The 14,921-nt window shown below is 50.6% G+C and overlaps 2 protein-coding genes and 1 pseudogene across 7 annotated transcripts in view; all 3 read left to right on the top strand.

The window, feature by feature from the left end:
• Positions 1-1,575, top strand: part of st6galnac (ST6 (alpha-N-acetyl-neuraminyl-2,3-beta-galactosyl-1,3)-N-acetylgalactosaminide alpha-2,6-sialyltransferase) — a 5,806-nt gene extending 4,231 nt beyond the window's left edge. For all 3 annotated transcript variants that reach the window (XM_086140086.1, XM_086140087.1, XM_086140088.1), the window contains 4 exons: positions 58-161; positions 327-410; positions 534-633; positions 698-1,575. In XM_086140086.1, the coding sequence (XP_085996212.1) occupies positions 58-161; positions 327-410; positions 534-633; positions 698-889 (480 nt within the window). In that variant the 3' untranslated portion in view covers positions 890-1,575. The remainder of the gene's footprint in view (positions 1-57; positions 162-326; positions 411-533; positions 634-697) is intronic.
• A 332-nt stretch (positions 1,576-1,907) lies between these two features.
• On the top strand, positions 1,908-3,571 carry LOC147215498 (calaxin pseudogene; annotated as a pseudogene). The gene has a single exon (XR_015104199.1). The product of XR_015104199.1 is annotated as a calaxin pseudogene (transcript).
• A 2,018-nt stretch (positions 3,572-5,589) lies between these two features.
• Positions 5,590-14,882, top strand: btbd17a (BTB (POZ) domain containing 17a). Of its 3 annotated transcripts, none has more exons than XM_086139793.1 (4): positions 5,590-5,714; positions 9,490-9,721; positions 11,842-12,136; positions 12,371-14,882. In XM_086139793.1, exons 2-4 carry the CDS (start codon positions 9,634-9,636, stop codon positions 13,443-13,445), a joined length of 1,458 nt encoding a protein of 485 aa, XP_085995919.1. In that variant the 5' UTR covers positions 5,590-5,714; positions 9,490-9,633; the 3' UTR covers positions 13,446-14,882. The 3 variants fall into 3 exon arrangements, with proteins under 3 accessions (XP_085995919.1, XP_085995921.1, XP_085995920.1); XM_086139795.1 differs by lacking the exon at positions 5,590-5,714 and adding an exon at positions 6,379-6,420; XM_086139794.1 differs by lacking the exon at positions 5,590-5,714 and having other exon boundaries at positions 8,901-9,721.
• The last annotated feature ends 39 nt before the right edge of the window (positions 14,883-14,921 follow it).

Genomic DNA, 14,921 nt, shown 5'->3' with positions numbered 1-14,921 from the left:
CGCTCGCACTTCTTGTTCCTTTAAAGTAAAAGCATACAACTCTGCCTACCCCGGCAGGAAACCCGCTACGTCTTTCTGCCCGACCACGACCGAGACTACCTTCTGGCCAAGGCGGCGGCGACCCACAGCCTGGTGGAGAGGGGACCGGAGCGCGGCACAGAGTGAGCTCGGGGGGGCGGACCTTCTCCGGGAGGTCTGGGACCTTCACTTCCTGTCCTTGGGTTTCCTTCTCCGGTTCGGGTGTTCCACCTACACCGTATCTCAACCCGACTTCCCAAACCCTTGTCCTTCTTCTGGTGACAACTTCCTCTTTCTTCTCCACTCAGTCCGTCCAGGTACTTCGGCAAAGACGTGTCGGCGGCCAAGCTGAAGATGTACCACCCCGACTTCATCCGCTACCTGAGGAACAGGTAAGGAGAACCAGTCAGGAGAACATCTAACCGGAGCGATGCCCAGCAGAACGGAACCCGGTGGATCTTGCGTCTTCATGGAAACGACTCCGACGTCAGCTTCTCGATCTCCGACCCCGTCAGGTTCCTGCGCTCCAACACCTTGAACACCAAGTACAAGGACATCTACCGCCCGTCCACAGGCGCCGTCATGCTACTCGCCGCCGTCCACACCTGCGACCAGGTAGGACCTCGCGCGAGTTCACCCCGGAAACCGTCTCCGTGGTGACGGCGTCTCCGTGTTGCAGGTGAGCGCCTACGGCTTCATGACGCCGGACTACGGCCGCTACTCGGACCACTACTACGACAGCAGCTTCCACCCCGTGGGCTTCTACGTCAACCACGACCTGCGGCTGGAGATGGCGCTGTGGCAGCAGCTGCACCGGCTGGGCCTCGTCAGCCTCTACGGGGGCGAGCGCCCGGCGCCCGGCGGGGACTGAGGAAGCCGAGGGGGCGGGGCTTGGCGAAGGAAACCGCCGCTACCACTGAAGTTTAAACCGGAGCCTCACTTCCTGTTTGCGCAGGAAATGTGAGTGACAGGAGGCGCCGGCCTGCAGCGCCTGTCACCATCTGGTCTCCACGGCGCCCAAAATAACAGGCCACGCCCCCAAAAACGCCCTCCTCCCGCCACAAATAGACTCAGCTGACCTCTGCCGGAGTGTGTGTGTGTGTGTGTGTGTGTGTGTGTGTGTGTCCGGTACCTTCTCTCTTAACTTATTCGGTCTTTTATTTCACCTTCCTCTTTAAACTTGAACGTGCCTTCTGTCTTTTAGCGCTTTGATTTTGAACTCGTGGTGAAGGAACCCTGGGGTTTGTTGTGAAGAACCAGGAGGAACTCTGAGGCACTGAGGGGGAGGAGCCTGGGCGAAGGGGGCGGAGTCACGCTAGGCCCCGCCCCCTCCCGACCACTCCCGTCGACCAAACCAAAGACTTTTCTTATCAGGGAATGTGTGTGTATGTGGGTGTGTGTGTGTATGTGGGCGTGTGTGTGTGTGTATGTGGGTGTGTGTGTGTGTGTGTATGTGGGTGTGTGTGACGGAACGTTTGCTGTTATTTGTCGAAGGCAGAGAACGTTCCAGGTTGATTAAGAACCATCTTGAGAAATCTGATTAAAAGAAAAATTTGATTTTCTGGTACGTTTGGAGTTCCTGAAGGATCTGCAGAAGTCCAGGGTTCAACCAGAGGTTCTCCTGCTGCTCCCAGTTCCTTCAGTTAGTCAATCATGATTGGAGTTCTTTTCTCAGTTCCAGACTGGACTCCTGTTACCTTCTTCTGAAGGTCCAGATGAACCAGCTGGAACCTCTGCAGTTGGCAATCAGATCTTCCTGCCTCGTCAAAGGGAAGAGGCCCTGGAGGTGGGAGGAGCCACTGCACAGGAAGTGGGAGGAGCCACTGCACAGGAAGTGGGAGGGGCCAGTGCACATGAAGTGGGAGGAGCCACTGCACAGGAAGTGGGAGGAGCCTACACTAGAAGTGGGAGGAGTCACTGGAAAGGAAGTGAGTGCAGTCACTGCAAAGGAAGTGGGAGGAGCCTGCACTAGAAGTGGGAGGAGCCACTTCACAGGAAGTGGGAGGAGCAACTGCACCAGAAGTGGGAGGAGCCACTGCCATGGAAGTGGGAGGAGCCACTGGACAGGAAGTGAGTGCAGTCTACGCTAGAAGTGGGAGGAGCCACTGCCATGAAAATGGGAGTAGCCTGTATGAGAAGTGGGAGGAGCCACTGTACAGGAAGTGGGAGGAGCCACTGCACAGGAAGTGGGAGGAGCCACTGCGTTGGGGTGAAGAGGTCCTGCATGCCGCGGAGCCTCAGGCCTGGTTCAAAGTATTTAGGAAGCAGCTGGAGCTGCAGGAGGAGGAAGATCTGTGGCAGTTGAGGAATGCTGCTCCCCCTCAGGGAGGCCCTGAGTCAGCCCTGCAGCGCCGCCAGGAAGACCACGTCATGGAGACCAGGACCAAGGAGGCCCACCAAGACCTGCTAGAAGGTTCCCTTCTTTCAAGAGACGAACCAGAACTTTGACAAGGAAGAAGAAGAGGAAGAACTAAAGCAAACTATTCCTGAGAAGGACGACATCTGATGAGCTCCAAACATCATCATCACAGACCAGCCTCTTCTTCACAGTCACACACACACACACACACACACACACACACACACCATTCAAGGTTATCTGTAAAAGCAGGTCATGTTGACACGAAGCGGGTTTGATTGACACGTCGGCGCCGCGAGGACGAAGAGGAGGAGCCTTGTGATCTCACAGATGTTCCTCAGCAGCCGGCGTCTCTGTGGCGGCTCGTCGGCGGCGGTGGGCGTGGCCTGTGATGTCACTGTGAGCGGCGGCGGCGCGGCGGCGAGGAGTAGGACATAAGAGGGCGCGGGCGGCGCTGGGCGCCTCGGTCGGCCGGCGCGCTCCGCCAGCCTCTCGACTCCAAACATGGCCAAGATGTCGCTCCGGAGCCGCAGGAAGTTCGAGCTCCTGGCGGAGACCATCTCCAAGAACGTGGGCAAGTTCTCCAAGCGGGAGGCGCAGTGCCTGATCCAGGACTTCCACCTGGTCCTGCAGGAGATGAACTTCTCCCGCAGGTCCATCAAGGGCCTGGACAAGGACCAGTTCCGCTACGTCCTGTTCAAGTTCTTCGGCATGAACGACGACTCCATGAACGACCGGGTCTTCTGGACCTTCGACAAGGACAAGGACGGGCTGGTGACGGTGAAGGAGTGGATCGACGGCATGTCGGTGTTCCTGCGCGGGACCCTGGACGAGAAGATCCACTTCTGCTTCGGCGTTTACGCCCCCAAAGGCGTGACGCACATCACCAAGTTCGCCATGTTCTACATGCTGAGGTCCACCATCTCGCTGCCGCCGCGGGACGACCACGACGCCAGCGTCAAGGACATGGTGGACATGGTGCTGAAGATGATGGACCACGACAACGACGGCCAGCTGTCGCTGCAGGACTTCGAGAAGTCGGTGAAGCAGAAGAACCTCCTGCTGGAGGCCTTCGGGCCGTGCCTCCCCAACACGGCCAGCATCGAGGCCTTCGAGAAGCGCGTTTTCCAGGACGAGCCGGCGTCCGTGGCGCTCAAGACGCCGTGGCAAACGTGGCAGAAGAACGGCAAATAGCGACGGAGCCTTCACAGAGGCGAAGGGAAAGTGACGCGCCGCGGAAACGGACGATTTGTCCCAGCGAAAAAAAAAAAACGTCTCTTTGTGCGTCTCTTGCACAGTCCCGGATCCGGCGGCCATGTTGTGAGGTATGCTAGCAAAGCTAGCAGGGTTTTAGCGGCGCGACGTTTCTTCGGGTTTTCAAAGTATCAGCGCCGCTTTGATCGTTAGCGGGACAAAAAAGTGCCGATAAACTAGCCTGGCGTGTCGTCGCTCTGTGAGATTCAGGTGAGTAAAAACATGTCGCTACAAAAGTTAGCGTGCGAACCCAGCGAGAAGCGACAGCTGCCCAATCATGCCCCGCCCCCTGTGACATCACAGAACCGACCAATCATGTGAAACCATTTCTGGGTTGACCTAATGTAGCTGAAACAAAGCACACACGCACATGCTTATTCAGACTGGCTAACCCTTTTTTAAAATTATACGAGGACCAGCTATAAGCAACATATTTACGTTTTCACATATGTATCTTTGAGGGGGCTTAAGTATGCTAATTGGCTAACTAAACAGGCTAATTTTCGATATGCTATGGCATTTTCATAATGTAAAAATACTTTCGAGGTAGCTTACATATGCTAACATTACCGTAGTATATTTAGACGTGTGTGCAGGTAGCTTAAACATGCTAACAACAGTTAACAAGCTAATGTTACATATATTTTAGCACTTTTTTGTGTATAAAAAAATACTTTTGAGTTAGCTGACATGCTAACATTACTGTAGTATATTTAGACGTGTGTACAGGTAGCTTAAACATGCTAACAACAGTTAACAAGCTAATGTTACATATATTAGCATTGTTTTCTGTATACAAATACTTTCAAGTTAGCTTACACATGCTAACATCACTAGTATATTTAGACGTGTGCAATATTCCTTTGAGGTAGCATAAACTGTCAACCTGGCTAACTAAGCTCATTACTCGTATACTGTCACATTTACATTTGTCCATTTGATAGCTTAGCGTTAGCTTGAGCAGCAGATGCAGTTAAATTGAATTTTTTTTCCTGTTTGAGGTTTTCCCGGCGGGGGAAGCGACGCCTGAAGGGGAAGCTGCGAGCCACGCCGGAGGGCAAAGACAGGAAGGGAGAACGCCGAAAGGGAAGTCTGCTTTAACTATTTACCTCCTCCCACCTTGTTCCCCCTTTCCTCCCCCTTCCACCCAAACAAGCGACTCAAAACACCCAAGAGTCAAGGATTAGTGACGTCACAGACGCGATGTTTCCACCCTGGTAACCAAAAAAACAACAGCTAGCCTGTTAGCATGCTCACGCTAAGAAAACAGTTTGAAAGAACCGTTAAAAAACCTGAGCGGTGACGATCCGTCTCTTCAGGAGATCCATGGAGAGCGGGCGTGGGATTCAGCCTTGGCTTGGAGAACATCCCAGCGTCAGACTGACGTCATCGTGGGTTGTACACACACACACACACACACACACACACATGAACATGAACACACACTCTGCCGCGCCCTGGTTTTTCGCCACATGAAGTCAGGAGGTCCCGCAGGAGCAGCAGGAACTCCAGATCATGTTCTCAAAAGGCTGGAAAGTTCACAAAACGAAGGCAGAAGCCGGAACTCCTGGAGAAGGTCCTCGTCCAAACGCTTTGAATGGTACAATTTGAGAAGGTAAATAAAAATTCTGAAGGCGAGACACAAAGGAGAAAAACCCGTCGGACCGCCCGGACCAAACTCAGCTCTGATGGAGCGTGGAGGTGACCTTTAGCTGGCGTGGAACAACAAGGAGGTCGTCCCAAACCACCTTCTGGACCCAAGTCCAGGTGGCCCGACGGGTTCCCCTCCTTTGGTCCAGGCCGGTACGAAGACCTGAAGAACAACTAGAAGGTTTTCGAGGGTTCAAGTGCGGCCGCCGCGAAACTATTCCACAAAGACGATTAAAAAAAACAAAAAAAAAACAGACGGGTCAAAATAAAGCTGGTCTTGTTTGAAAATTAAACCTTTGTTTGACGGTGAAGGACGCAGGAGGATCAGCTGACGGTTCGAGAAGCAGCTTCCAGGGAGAAGTGACCGGCTGCTCCCCCTAGTGGACACTCGTTGTCACTGCAGCCTCTGCACATCTGGACCTCTGCAGGAAACGTAAGAATAATAATAATAATGATGGTGGCAATAACACTAATAAAAGCAATAATTATAATGCTAATAACAATAATTTGATTCATAATAATAGTTTTAACTGTAGTAATAACGATGATCATCGTAATAAAAATAGCATTAATGATTATGGTAGCTGTTATAATAATAATTCGACAATCGTAAAGATACCAATATTATACGAATGTAAAAATATACAAAAAATATATGATATTATACAGATATTAATAATGTGTGTGGGAAAGACATTTTTATCTCCCAAAAAAATAAAGAACCAGATCAGTCGGATAAGTTTTATCCCATAAAATCTTTCTTTGAAAGAGAAAGTGTATAATTTTCTCATTTCATGTATATAATGGTTGTTACTATGAATTAACTGATAATGTTATTATTTATCAATACAATCTAAAGATGGATTCTGAACAGTTTTCTGATCAGTTTTTGATGTCAAACGTTTTTTTATGTATTATTAGGAAAGTAAATAGTTTATTACAGAGAACATTATTACAAAAAACAAACCATTTTTCCAAGTAGCTCCACACACACACACACACACACACACACACACACACACACACACACACACACACTTCCACAGCAGGCGGTGCTACAGCGCCCTCTGCTGGCCACTTGGGGAACTGCAGCTGTGATGAGAGAATGCTGATTGGTCGGACGTTTCTGTGATTGACAGGTGAGCCGCCGCCGCGTAGCCCCGCCCCCCCGAGTCACCGACAGCTGTGATTGGCTCCTTTCTGTGTTGAATTTTCCTGTCGACTTTTCAATTTCCCTTCATTTTTTAATCATTGACTTTTTCCCCTCATCCTTAAAAATGGCTTCTTCTCCCTCAGACATCTTCTCATCTTCTACTCTGCCTCTCCTAGACACTTCCACACCTCCACAGGTATATCATCAGGACCAACTTCCTTTCCACTCTTCATCCTCTTCAATGCCTTCCTCACTTCACTTTTACTAATCTCTGCCACTTTGTGGTCTACAATAGTCACCTCTTCTACCCTTGCCTCTCTTTCATTTTCTACATTCATCAGCTCTTCAAAGTACTCTTTCCATCTTCCCATCACTCTTCTAGCATCTGTCAATACATTTCCCTCTCTGTCCTTAATCACCCGGACCTGTTGTACATCCTTTCCATCTTTATCTCTCTGTTTCGCCAACCTGTATAGATCATTCTCACCCTCCTTACTATCCAACCGAGCATACGAGTCATCATAAGCCCTTTGTTTTGCCTTTGCTACCTCTATCTTTACCTTTCGCCGCATCTCCCTGAACTCCTGTCTGTTCTCTTCAGTCCTCTCAGTATCCCACTTCTTCTTCGCTAACCGCTTTCTCTGTATATACTCCTGCACTTCCTCATTCCACCACCAAGTCTCCTTATCTACTTTCCTTCCAGATGACACACCAAGTACTCTTCTACCTGTCTCCCTGATAACACTAGCTGTAGTTGTCCAATCATCTGGAAGCTCACCCTGACCACCCAGACCCTTTCTCAACTCCTCCCTGAAAACCATGCAACGCTCCTCCCTTTTCAGCTTCCACCATTTTGTCCTCTGCTCTGCCTTTGTCCTCTTCATCTTCCTTGTCACCAGAGTCATCCTCCAGACCACCATCCTATGCTGTCTGGCTACACTCTCACCTACAACTACTTTGCAGTCACTGATCTCTTTCAGGTTACCCCGTCTATACAAGATGTAGTCTACCTGTGTGCTCCTACCTCCGCTCTTATAAGTTACCCTATGTTCCTGTTTTTTCTGGAAAAAGGTGTTCACTACAGCCATTTCCATCCTTTATGCAAAATCTACCACCATCTGTCCCTCTGCATTCCTATCCTGGATACCAAATCTGCCCAAATCTGCACAACATTGAACATCACACCTTCAATTTCCAGTTCCAGGCTCATAAGTCTATCTGACATTCTTTTCACCTCTAGGACGTTCCTAACAAACTCCTCCTTCAAGATAACTCCTACTCCATGTCTCTTCTTGTCAGTACCATGATAGTACAACTTAAAGCCGGCTCCTAAGCTTCTAACCTTACTACCTTTCCCCCTGGTCTCCTGGACACACAGTATATCCACCTTCCTTCTCTGCATCATGTTGACCAACTCAAGCCTTTCCTGCCATTGCCTCAACTTTCAGAGTCCCACCTCTCAGTCAAAGTCCTAACCTTCCATCCGGAGTAACCCAATGTCCACTTGTGCCAAGAACCTCCAGGGCACCAGTGGACATTGGGCCACCCACAGTAGCCTAATGTGCCCTGGTACCAGATGTACAGGGCACCAGGGATATTGGTACCTACAGGGTACCAGGGGATATTGGTGCCTACAGGGTACCAGGGGATATTGGTGCCTACAGGGCACCAGGGGATATTGGTGCCTACAGGGCACCAGGGGATATTGGTGCCTACAGGGCACCAGGGGATATTGGTGCCTACAGGGTACCAGGGGATATTGGGCTACTGCGGGTGGCCCAATGTCCACTGCTGCCCAGAAGCTACAGGGCACCAGTGGACATTGGGCCACCCACAGTAGCCCAATGTGCCCTGGTACCAGATGTACAGGGCACCAGGGGATATTGGTACCTACAGGGTACCAGTGGACATGGGGGCACTGCAGGTGGCCCCATGTCCACCGGTACCCTGTAGCTTCTTGGCACCAGTGGTTGTATGTCTGGAAGTGATGCCAGTGAATGAACGTCCTCTGAGAAGGATGCAGTCAGAAGGTGGAGGTCTGGTCGGGCGGCACCACTCCTGTCCTGGGAGGCGACGGAGGCAGAAGAAGTGCCCGTCCTCACATGAGGACTCGGGACTCAGGGGTCTGAAGTTCATCTTGTAGCCTCTTGTAATAATGCTGATTAGAATGAAGTTGATTAATTAGTTATGTGGTAATTTATGATCCGTTGCCTGGCAACATGGGGGGGGGGGGGGCGGTCGTCGTGACAACGGTGAGCCGGCATCGGTGATCAAAAGATGTTTGCAGAAAAGAGTAATGAGGATTTTAGGATCATTAAAAGTTGGAAATCGAAGCCGCCGCCTGCAGCAACACACACACACACACACACACACACACACACATGGTTGTGGCGGGTCACGCACACCCGCACAGTTGGGTGACACACTGACACACACACACACACACACACACACACACACATAGTGACACACATACAACTGAAGCATGGTGATGACATTTATTGCATTTCCAGCTGAGGGACATCAATAAAGGTGTAATAACAACATTAATAAACATGTAATAATAGTTATATATAGAATAATAACATTGATATCCGTGAAACAGCATTAATAAACATGTAATACACATTTTTAAACATGTATTCAGGTATAGTAACAACATTCATGTATAACATTAAAAACATGTAATAACATTGCATGATTTGTGCACATAAATGTGTACTAACAACATTAATAAACATGCAATAACATCAATCTATGTGTAATAACATTTATATGCGTGAAATAACATTAATGTAATAAGAACATTGAGGAGCACAGAACAAAATGAACATGTGATAACATTTGTAGTGGATTAACATCATAAAAACATTAATAAGTGTGTAATAGCATCATTGATTAGCATGTGATAACACATTAGTTAATGTTTAATAACGACGTTGTGGTATGACTAGCACCTCTCGGTGTGCGTGGTGTGTGTGCGTGGAGTGTGTGTGTGTGTGCGTGTGTGTGTGTGTGTGTGTGTGTGTGCCTCCGGCCAATCAATATCACCCAGGGATAGGAAAGCGTGGCGGCGTCACGGTCGTCCTGACTCCTCCCAGGGGTCGATGTGCTGGCGAGGAGCCGCCCCGGAAACTATTGCCCCCCTTCGGCCCACATTCCTGCCCTCCCGGTCGCCCCGGTCCAGAGAGGAGACGCCATGGAGCAGGACGGACGTCTGCGGAAGCTGCTGCTGCTGCTGCTGCTGCTGCTGTGGAAGCTGCGCCTCCAGACGGCGGCGGCGGGAGGTGAGTCTGAACATCTGGACATCTCAACATCTGGGCGTCAAACTCATTCAGACCCTTAAAATGATTGCATACTCGGCGATAAATAACCAAAATATCATGTCTTTCCTTTGTTTTTGGTGTAAAGAAGTACAAGGATATGAGGAAAATCTTGGAATTTTAAAGGAAAAATCCTGTTAGATTTCATGAAACACCTCATATTTCCTGAGATAAACGTGTTATTTACTTTTATTATTCACATGTTTGCATTGCAACGGATCCCGCTGATCGTATAAAGGCACAAAACTTTAACAATTAATATAGTAATGCACTTTACTTATAAAGAACTTATAAGAAAAGGGGTTTTTAAACCATTTCCACATGTTTATATAAAATCTAAATTGAATTCCTTCCTACACCACAAACTAAAAAGAGTGTTATTAAATGTGTAAACTTCATCCATGAAACATGCAAACACATACAATACTTACTGAAAATGTATGGAGTTGCATGAATAAGAATAACTTTATTTATTCCCGAGGAAATTGTTGTGCCAGAGTTTCAAGTAAGACATAACAATGATAAATAATAGTAGAAAACTGTCTAAACAGTTAAAAAAAAAAACAAAAAAAAAAACAGTAGAATTCAAACATACTCTTTTGTAGTGAAGCTGCTGACTAACATTAAATTGCACATTTTCACCAGCAATTAACTAGCTGGCTTTTACGGCTGCTTCACTGATTTCTCTGCTATGTTTGGTCGATTTTATCTCTTCTCAGTTTCCTTGCAAGCTTTCATATTTATCGCTGTGAAATTTAAGAAATATTATATTCCCGAAATACCGACACTTGTTGCAAACACGCCGAGCACAAAGGTTTCCCGTGCGTCTCCGTGAATAAATAGCACGTTTTCCATTTTTCTGTGAAAATTCTACACTCTTTATCTACTTTTCTCTGTTTTGATAACAACATTTAGCTACTGAGGGCGCAGCAGGAGGTGGAGAACAGAGTAGAAACAAGCATCAGGTGGTGCATTGATACCGTCTTCTGATTGGCTCGTCTTCTACTCTGACCAAAACAGCGCGCCCCCTAGTGGATGAATCTTGAATTGCATCTCATTAAAAAACTGAAATCCATGTCTTTTATGCAATTTTTTCACTTTCGAATGATCTTGCGAACCCGATCGAACCTCCTTGCAGGTCGTATGTTTGACCTCTCTGACCGAGATCCTCACCTCCAGAGTTCAGAGACGTCCCTGTTCCACTCGTTGCCCTCAACTCCCGTTAGAACCGGTTAGCATGTCGTTGTAGCATCGGGTCCGACATCCTGGGACGGGTGCAGGGACGTACCACTGCAGTTACAACCACCATGGCAGCAGAGTGTGTGTGTGTGTGTGTGTGTGTGTGTGTGTGTGTGTGCCTCAGCTGGGACAAAGCTCTAATTAAAATATGACCCACAACACACACACACACACACACACCCCCCCGGTCATCCAGACAGATCGATGGCCTGGATTGGACGATCCCAGCTTCCGGCTGGAGAACATCTAGATAAGATCCAAAGTCCACCCGGCCCAGAACACAGGGACGTCTTTGGTGTTGGATCCCGAGAAGGTCCTCGTTCAGGGACGCCGGCCTCAGGGACGATCCGGTGTTCTAGTATGAGAAGACCGAGAAGGGGAGGAGCGAGCAGGACGAAAGGGCCTGAGTAAGAAGGACCTTCTGGAGGCTTCCAGCAGAACCACCCTACTGATCCAAGAATCAGGTCACCTGTGAGGGAGCTGATTGGCTGAGCAGCCTCCGGTTACCAGAAGCTAACAGCTTCTCAGCAGCTAGATAACGACCGACAGAGCCCAGCGGTTCAGCGACGAGGTGCTAGGTCTTCTCCATGTTCTCCTGCCCGGGTTCTCTCCAGTCCTGGGGAGTTTGTTAGGTCTTTTCTGGCGCCAGAATCGCCCACCTCTTTGGACGCGGATCTTACGATAAGCATCTGGACCCTGCAAGGGGTCCAAACCGGACACCAAGGCTCACGTTCCACCGTTCACCATCCGGTTGTAACTTCCCGCAGCGTTTTAAGTTCTCACCTTGCAGCCTTGATGTTCTCAGGGTTCACCTTCACCCCCCTGCTCTTCCTCCCTGCCCGCAGGAACGCTGAAGGTGGACATGGCGCCGGACGGGAGCGTCGGCGGTAGTGACACCATCAGCCACTCCCTGACGCTGGTGCAGCGGCTGGAGGCGCTGCTGCTGCAGGGCAACGGAAGCGACGTGTCGCTGAGGGTGGAGACGCCCAACGCCGACGAGGTGAAGGTGGTCCAGGCGCACTCGCTGGTCCTGGCTCTGCAGAGCCCCGTGTTCGAGGAGCTGCTGCTGAGCCGCAACGGCAGCACGCTGGTGCTGCGGGAGATGTCCGACTGCGCCGCCGTCTTTGACAGGTTCATCAGGTGAGAAGACGCAAACAGGATGTACTCGATCGAGGACAACTTGTATGACTTGATGACAGGCGTGCCATCGAAGTACGCGTCTTCATCACCCTGAGGTTCGGGGTGGAACCCAAAGCGTCGTGTCCTCGTCTGAGGACGTCATGGGTTTGACTCCAATCTAAACTGCCCTTTTCTCCAGAGAACATCAAGTGTCCACTGTCCTCTTGTGACCCGCCCTTCCCCTTCTGTCTGCAGGTATCTGTACTGTGGGGACATCTCTCTGCGCTTGGATCAGGCCACTCCTTTGCACAAACTGGCCACCAAGTACCAGGTTCTGGGTCTCCAGCGGGGCATCACCCAGTACATGACCCAGAACCTGGCCCGGGACTCGCCGGCGGGTCATGTTGCAGGCTGGTACGAGTATGCGGTTCAAGCGGGCGACGTGGCCTTGAGGGACAGCTGCCTCCAGTACCTGGCCTGGAACCTGAGCTCGGTGCTGCAGAGCGGCGAGTGGGCGACCGTCAGCGGCCAGCTGCTCATGACCCTGCTGCAGCGCTCCGACCTGGTCCTTCAGAGCGAGATGGAGCTGTTTGCGGCGCTGGAGGCGTGGATCGTCCACAACCAGCCGGACGGTCTGACGGCGGAGAACGCGCTGAGAGCCGTGCGCTACGCCATGATGCCTCCGCGGGAGCTCTTCCGCCTGCAGACGCAGTCTACCATCCTCTCCCGCTACCAGGAGTCGGTCCGCGACCTTCTCTACATGTCCTACCAGTTCCACTCGGCCTCGCCCATGCACATGGCCAAGTACTTCGACGTGAACTGCAGCCTCTTCGTGCCGAGGAACTACCTGTCGCCGCTTTGGGGGTCGTCCTGGATCATCACCAACCCGACGCGGGACGACCGCAGCACCAGCTTCCAGACCCAGCTCGGACCCAGCGGCCACGATTCCAGCAAGCGGGTGACTTGGAACGTCTTGTTCTCGCCCCGTTGGTTGCCCCTCAGCATGAGGCCCATGTACGCCGAGACGGGCGCCATGCAGCCCACCCGCGTGGAGGGAGGCCGGCCTCGCATCATCATCACGCCCGCCACGTCCAGCGCCGACTTTGCCGGCGTGAACTTCCAGAAGACGGTGCTGGTGATGACCCAGCAGCAGGGCAGGGTGGCGGTGAAGCACGTCTACAACTTCCACCAGAGCACCGAGGAGAGCGGCGACTTCCTGGCCGAGGCCGACTTGTACCGCCGGACGTCCGAGTACCTCATCGATAGTTCCCTCTACCTCCACATCGTGGTGAAGCCGCTGTACCAAACCCTCATCCCCACCAAGAACTGACCCGTACCCCTCCTGAACCCCCCGGCTGCTCGGGTGTGTCGCCTTCAGCAGCTGGTCATTCGTTTGAAAACACCCTGATTTTTTTCCACGAGTATCTGATGTGTGACAGTCCGTAAGCCACGCCCAGTTGAAAACCCCCGAGCGTGGGGGCAGGGGTTCGCCATGGCCAACAAGCCTAACAGGAAGTTTGGTTCCTGATAGGAAATATGCCCAATTATAGGCCTTCATTCATTTAGAATCAGTGAACCTGAACTCCAATAGTATTTCTGCATGCATCGGGAAGTGATATGTTATGACGCTAACATGCTTATGTGCTAAAGTCTGTAGTTTCTAAGTTCCCTCCAAATCGGAAACCCAATCGGAGGTAGCCTAAGCGTACCCAGAAAATGTGGTTCTTCCTGGAACTCCCTGTACCGAACCCAGACCACCAACGAGACCTGAACCACCACCGTCTCGGGGGGAGGGCAGGGGGGTCCCATAGCCGACACGCCAATGGAGGAGTCGCCTTCCAAGGTTTCCTGCCAGAAAAGGTCATTTGAACCCAAGCCTACCCAGGGGGCGTCCTGCTTTCCTAAACTTGCGTCCCATGCCCAAACTTTGCCAGATTGCAAAAAAAGGACTTTCCATCTGGTCTGAAGCTCCTGCACCAACCTCGATCTCCTTGGCCCCACCAGCAGCCGTCATTAGTGACCCACCTCACACTCGAGTTCATGTTGCTTGAGCAGAGCTTATCATATGATGCAGGTCATCACCCCATCGTCTGAGAGTCGAGTGTCAGCGATGAGACATTCTGGTGCAGAGGGAAATCGCAGGAATCAGCCAGTAGCGTAGGCGAAGTTTGCTTTGAAGGTCTTCTTCTGGGAAGCCCGTCTTACAGAATAGTTGTTATAAAACATTAATATTACGTGAATGACGTGGTATCATCTTCCGCACCTTTCCTTTCCTTCTAGCTGATACCCTTGTATCACCCCTCATACCGTTTCCATCCTGCTAGCAAACATTTCTCCTCCTCTTCTCCACCATCTCCGATACTCTGGACCGACCATTGGTGCTTAAACTCCTGCACCCTCGTCACCTGCGCCTCCTTGTAGCCTCACTGTTCCACTTGAGTCCCTGGTTCTTGGTTAAGCTAATCTTCGTACCTAGATGTTCCTCTGCTGTTCCCTGTGTTCACTGCAGATCACAATGTCATCTGCAAACATCATGGTCCATGGAGGTTCCTGTCTCACCTCATCGGCCAGCTTGAACTCTTCCATCACCTCACAGCTTGCGTTCTTGTCCTGCGGGTACTTCCTGTCACATCTTCTGTGCATTTATATTTGAAACAACGGTGCTAATGTACACAGTTTTCTTTTTCTACTTTGTCTTTCGTGGTGACCTCTTTTAAAAGTCTTGCCGGCCGCCTGTCGCTCGAATGCGTTTCCCTGACAATAAACACTTCTGAGTCTACCAGACTTGTATGCCTCCGTAAATGAG

The sequence above is a fragment of the Fistularia commersonii genome, chromosome 32, assembly GCF_037954325.1.
Source record: "Fistularia commersonii isolate RoL2024-O1a breed Wild chromosome 32, RoL_Fcom_v1.0, whole genome shotgun sequence".
Lineage (NCBI taxonomy): Eukaryota > Metazoa > Chordata > Actinopteri > Syngnathiformes > Fistulariidae > Fistularia > Fistularia commersonii.
This window is presented reverse-complemented; position numbering and strand designations above follow the sequence as displayed.